General features: G+C 39.0%; 1 protein-coding gene across 2 annotated transcripts; it reads left to right on the forward strand.

Moving 5' to 3' along the window:
• Window positions 1-648: 648 nt before the first annotated feature.
• LOC131521929 (DOMON domain-containing protein FRRS1L) lies at window positions 649-6,324 on the forward strand. 2 transcript variants are annotated; one of them, XM_058747080.1, is made up of 5 exons: window positions 649-1,030; window positions 2,948-3,032; window positions 3,278-3,416; window positions 3,494-3,740; window positions 4,570-6,324. In XM_058747080.1, the coding sequence occupies exons 1-5, from the start codon at window positions 841-843 to the stop codon at window positions 4,740-4,742; spliced, it is 834 nt and encodes a 277-aa protein (XP_058603063.1). In that variant the 5' UTR covers window positions 649-840; the 3' UTR covers window positions 4,743-6,324. The 2 variants fall into 2 exon arrangements, with proteins under 2 accessions (XP_058603063.1, XP_058603064.1); XM_058747081.1 differs by lacking the exon at window positions 649-1,030 and adding an exon at window positions 2,238-2,369.
• Window positions 6,325-6,440: the final 116 nt, after the last annotated feature.

Consider the following 6,440-nt stretch of genomic DNA (forward strand, 5'->3'; position numbering starts at 1 on the left):
TACTCTCTCTCTCTTTTTTTTTTTTTTGGAAATAATTCTGGAAATAACCCTTAATTTGACATAAATTATAAGGTGATTCTTACTCCACACTGTAAAACTATTTTATTGTATAAATGTAGTTAAAAGTACCTTTTTAAACTGTGAATGATAAGTTTATTCATATATTTTAAAATATTTTAAAGTAGAATTAGGCCTGTTTATGTCTTTTAAAAATCTAACATATGATGAAAACGTTAAGAACTTACATTTAACCAATTAGAATGTTTTCTGTAGCATTTTTACATTCTTTTCCGTTTAAACATTTACATTGTATACAGTGTGTCTGAGACTTAAACTGATTTTCACACGTAGTGCGATGCTATTGGAACGCAATACTGGCAATCTCTATCGACTGACGCGCAAGGCGAAGAAAACACGACCAGAGAGGGGAGGCATAGTGTGTCGAATCAGTGCGCGACGGTCCTATAGATTTAAAAAAAAATACAATAATATAATAATAAAGAAAGAAATACTATTGCTAAATAGTGTATACAGCTGACATTATCACTGAGCGCCGTGTCATTATCAAGCAGCATCACTATCGGTTACAAATCTCACCATAAGCGGATTGGTTTGGCCCTATTCATTAGCGGCACCCGAGCCTGTCATCTCTCAGCACCCCCTCCCCCGCGGACCAACCGAAACGTTTTATCATGAAAGCGATTTAATTAGCTACTTTTTTTTTTTTTCTGTTATCAGTCTAAGCAACAGTACTGGAATGCGACGACTAGTAAATCAGACCCGAGTCTCTTCGCGCGTACAATAACAATTATCGTATCATTAGTTCCAACGCATCCAGTCATGTTTCTTCTGCATCCGCTGCTGCAGATCTCTGTTTTGCTGGATGCGGTTTCCGCCAGCCCTACCGATGATAATGTGCTGCGGGCCGGTCATGGAGAACACGGAGAGCCGGGGCACGAAGAACCCCATAAGGATTCCTACAGCACATTCGCCTCCGAGTTCCTCGAGTCCAGATACCTCTCAGACGAAGGTACGATGGAATTAAACGATAGCGCTTGATTTGAAGTCGTGAATGCTGGTTTTATGTTGTTTCTCAATTAATGCAGTTCTTAGGAGCACTCGACACATGAATGGTCACCGTCTGACGCCTTCCCTCGACCACAGGCCTATTAATTAGGTCAATAGTATTGTCTGTTGGTGATAATTATTAGCAATACTTTTATAAGAGATTGGTTTTGATTCGCTAATATAATTGTTTGCATTCATATGGTACAACATCAGCACCTTGGTCAGCACCCCAAAGCCTGTGAAACTCACATCCAGACCACTTACCCACAGGCTTTCCCAACTCCCCTAATTTGTAATCTACTTTTTTAATAAACTGCAGATACTCAGACAGTGATTCATAAAGTCGCAACTCATCAAATAGAGTAGAATAGAATAGAATAGAAACCCTTATTGCCACATGACTGGCTCTGTGTTTTAGGTACAGCTATGTAACACATGTTTGGACGGTACTTAAAAGCACAAATGTGTGAATATACAGTATGATGTATAATGTGCAAAACAACAGAACAAGCACTACCATTCAGAGGTTTGGGGTTGGTAGGATTTTAATGTTTTTGTCCAGCCTTTAGTGTCACATGATCCTTCAGAAATAATTCAAATACACTGATTTGGTGCTTAAGAAACATTTCTTATTATCAATGCTGAAAATAGCTCAATATTTTTGTGGAAACCGGGATCACTTTTTTCAGGATTCTTTGATGAATAGAAATGTCGGCAGCATTTATTGAAATAGAGATAATTAGTAATATGTCTTTATTGCATTTGATTAATAATAAAAAAAAAAAACAACAAGACAGTGTAACTTATTGTTTATTACCATTGTGTCTGTCACAAATCCAGTCTATGAACTTCCGTTCACTCACCACCAGAGGTCACCCGGTCACCACAAGAACTCTCACACTACACAGACTGTTACACTATACCCTGGACTACATTTCCCATCATCCATTACACTGATTGCACACACACCTGAATGCACAGACACACAGCTGAATCCCATCAGACACGCTTTATAAGCCTTTGACTTCCTCTTTCAGCTCGCTGAGGATTCTGTTATGGAAGGAACAGAGGAAGTGTTCAGATCCATCTGCAAAGCTTTATTCAGAGATGTGGTCGTTAAACAAGCAAGTTTCTGACAATGGCAAACAGGTATATAGAGGGCAAGGCAAGAGAAATATCCTAAACTGGCGTGGTCGATCATCGGCTAACAATATCCAGAGGGCTTAGACAAAAGAGGTAATCAGTAAACATGAGCAAAAGTCCAGGCTGGGGCAAACAGTATCCAAATGGCAAGGCAAAAGGTAAATCTAAGATACACAGGCAAGAATCAAAAACACAGGAAAACAGGCAAGACTATGATTTACACTAGATAAGGACAACTAAAGACAGGTTCCGTATAGTAGCTATCACAGTGACCGATGCTAAACAATCCTCGGCCAGCTGGAAGAGGAAGTCCAAGGCTTATAAAGCGTGTCTGATGGGATTCAGCTGTGTGTCTGTGTAATCTGTGCATTCAGGTGTGTGTGCAATCAGTGTAATGGATGATGGGAAATGTAGTCCAGGGTATAGTGTAACAGTCTGTGTAGTGTGAGAGTCCTTGTGGTGACCGGGTGACCTCTGGTGGTGAGTGAACGGAAGTTCACAGACTGGATTCGTGACAGTCTGTGTGTGTGTTTGTGTCTGAAAAAAGCATTACACAACATACTATATTACGAAAACTTTACCCAAAGCTAAGGTTATGTTGCCCCTCCCACATTACAGTGTATTAAGTAAAATTAAAATGTAACATGCAAATATATGACATCATTAATTATTATTTTAGTAGTAGGACTAGCTGAAACCAGTTGATTAATGTGTTGTTGTCTAATGTCTCATACAGGTTACCCCTTCCCCACTGCACCCCCTGTAGACCCATTTGCCCGCATCAAAGTTAGCGACTGTGGAATAACCAAAGGATGCATCAGGTGAGTGCATGGAATAAAGGTTCAATTTAATTTATAAACAATGGGTTATTATTGTGGCATCAAATTGTGCGTTGCATGCCGTCAAGCTGCAGTCTGCCACGCTGTCCAGTACACAATATATACATGAAATATGCATGCATGCACATCATGGATCTTTGTAGGTCTGTGTTGAAGATTGTTCATACAGGGCTAAGTTCACCCAAAAATAAAAAGTCATCACTTTTGTTTCTCTTCTGTTGCTGTAGATATGGCAAACCAGGCTGTGACGCAGAGACCTGTGAATACTTCCTGAGTTTCAGACGCATTGGCACAGATGTGGAATTCGAGATGAGTGCAGACACTGATGGATGGGTCGCTGTCGGTTTCTCCTCTGACAAAAAAATGGTAAGGAGAGAGGGATCACGCGTGTATATATGGTGTGAATGCCTGCTAAGAAATACACAATAATATTGTTGTTGTAGGGAGGTGATGATGTCATGGGCTGTGTTCATGATGATAACGGACGTGTACGGATACATCATTTCTACAACGTGGGCCAGTGGGCCAAAGAGATCAAGCGCAACCCGGCGCGGGACGAGGAGGGCATCTTTGAAAACAACCGCGTCACGTGCCGCTTCAAACGGCCTCTTCATGTGCCACGGGAGGAGACGCTGGTGGACCTGCACCTCAGCTGGTACTATCTGTTCGCTTGGGGACCTGCCATACAAGGTAAAGACATACAGCCTGGTTTTAAAAGAGTAGTTCATACAAAAATGAAAATTTACTCACCCTCAGGCCATCCAAGATGTAGTTGAGTTTCTTAATCATAACAGATTTGGAGAAATGTAGCATTACATCACTTGCTTGTTAATGGATTCAGCGATAGGTGTCATCAGAATGAGAGTCTAAACAACTGATAAAAGCATCACAATAACATATAACATGACTCTACTCCAAGTAATGTCATGTCAAGCAGAAGCTGTGTGTTTGTAATAAACAAATCCATCAAGATGTTTTTAACTTTAAACCATTGCTTCTGGCTAAAATAAGAGTATCTCTATCCAAAATATTGCTTACTCCAGTGAAAAAGTCTGAATCATGAGAGAAATATGCACACATTTTACAAGCAAAAAACTGTTCTGAACAAATATTCAGTGGATTTTGATGTGAGCGGACAACAAAGGATAGACTTTTCTCATTGGAGAAGCGTTATTATTGATAATGAACCGGTATTTTGGCCAGAAGTGATGGTTTAAAGTCATAATGCCTTAATGATAGATTTGTTGCTTATAAACATGCAGTTTTCACTTCACAAGACATTAATTGATGGACTGGAGTCATTTGGATTATTGTGATGCTTTTGTCAGCTGTTTGAACTGATGGCACCCATTCACTGCAGAGGATCCACAGGTGAGCAAGTTAATGTAATGCTGTATGAAATTACTCAATAAATTTTTTTTTTTCCACATCTTGGATTGAGTGAATTGCCAGAAATGTTTAGAGCTACAAATTTAATATTGCCCTATTTATGGTGTTTTTGTTCTGTTTTGCGTCTCAGGTTCCATCACAAGGCATGACATTGACTCCCCACCAGTGTCAGATCGCATGATTAGCATCTATAAATATGAGGACATTTTCATGCCTGCCACAGCCTATCAGACATTCTCCTCTCCCTTTTGCCTCCTCCTCATCGTTGCTCTTACCTTCTACCTGCTGATGGGCACACCATAACCAACGAAGCCATATCACTGAGAAAAGAAATGAATACAACAAACTATGGAGCCACTATAGCACGACTGTGTGCCAACTTAACAGTAGTAGAAACAGGCAGCAATAAATTGCAATTCTATAATATCCTCAATCTGCGTACACTAGAAAGATATTTGGACTGTGGATTAATATTCAGTTACATACAAGCAACGATTCTCATTTAGAGGAGAGAGAGTTGACCATACACTTAATGTATATTACAATATATTTTATTTTGATGAAAGAGTAGAGAAACCTCAAATGGTATGTTATGGTAGGTGTAGTCTACAATAGTTGAAACAAACTGAGCCAAATTAATGTTAATATTCAGTATACTTAAAGTGGAGTCACATTAGTGAACTTTCAGTAAAATTTTGCTTTCAACAAAGTCCATTGTATATCACTGTCAAACCAAGCAGCTTTCTGTTGGTCAAAGCTGTGAATCCAAACTTAACCCCTTTGCGAAATCTGTGTGGGGAAATTCCATAACACAATGATTCCTATTGAAACGAATGAATTTCACCAACAAAAACTTGCTGAACAATGATAAATGTGACCGTATCTATACAGTGGCACATATCATGACACACTATGTCCTACTACAGAACTCTACGGAGAAGTGAATTGCCTCGTTCTATTGAATGGAATATGTTTTGCCAAATCTCAGTAGAGGTGCTCTGCTGTTTGTAGTTGCCTGCTATCCAGTGTTTTCTAGTATATTACAGTTCTGATTAACATTTATTAAGGCTGTGGATTTCAGAGTGATGTAAATTAATGCCTGTGACTGATTACGCAACTTACAGCAGTACATAATTTGCCCTACAGCACAAACACACATGCAAAGTATTCATAAAACATCACTGCCTTCCAGTTAGCCAGCATTGCCAGCTCAGTATTTGATGATGCATGCCAGCAAACCAGCCTCATCTGAGCCATTTAGATCAAGAACAGAACCAGTCCAGGAGAGAGTCATCTGGTTTTCATTCCAGTGAATCGAAGACTTTCTATACCAAGGACTTCATGCCATTGTAAAACTTACAAAATAGTCCAAGAACTGATTGCTGCCTGATTAGAAAGATTTGGATCACACCAGTTAGTGTGTGATTGTCTTCTGTTAATTATTTGGCGTCCTTTGAAAATGTCCTGTAATAACATTTGTATAGCAGACTGAAGAGCAACACGTAAAGATGTTTAGAAAGGTATTTAGTTTTAAATACGTTGTTATATTCACCTTAAGGTATATGAGGAAATGTACTTGGAGGAGTGATCATGAGAGATAATCAAAATATGTAGCATGAATGGAGACATTGTATGCCAGTGGTCAAGGAACAATATGTTTGTTATATTTTAATATACTTCTGAAATTTGACATTGACAGTATTAGAGAATTTGCAATAATGAGTGTGCATAGTGAAGGACTGTGAACATCAACTCGTACATCATTAGCAGCTTACACACATTCTGACAAGTTTACTGTGAATTCTTGCTCTAATTGGAAAAAAGATACCTGTTTGATTGTCTTGAACTCGACACATACTGCACCTTTTAATAAAGCTATGAAAGACAGCTGAAAATGTGTACTGTTGTCATGTTTGTCTGGATAAAATGAGAACATTTTGCCGGGGTCTGAACTTGATGTAGGCCCCTTGAAGGATAGTAATAAATAAAATCAATAATATT

The sequence above is a fragment of the Onychostoma macrolepis genome, chromosome 16 (genome assembly GCF_012432095.1).
Source record: "Onychostoma macrolepis isolate SWU-2019 chromosome 16, ASM1243209v1, whole genome shotgun sequence".
Taxonomy (NCBI): Eukaryota; Metazoa; Chordata; class Actinopteri; order Cypriniformes; family Cyprinidae; genus Onychostoma; species Onychostoma macrolepis.

Bases quoted from the DNA above. Each gene is read 5' to 3' on its own strand.
- LOC131521929 (XM_058747080.1), top strand. From the start codon at position 841: ATGTTTCTTCTGCATCCGCTGCTGCAGATCTCTGTTTTGCTGGATGCG. The intron at 1,031-2,947 runs GTACGATGGAAT...TGTCTCATACAG, and splicing joins CAGATACCTCTCAGACGAAG to GTTACCCCTTCCCCACTGCA. The intron at 3,741-4,569 runs GTAAAGACATAC...TTTGCGTCTCAG, and splicing joins TTGGGGACCTGCCATACAAG to GTTCCATCACAAGGCATGAC.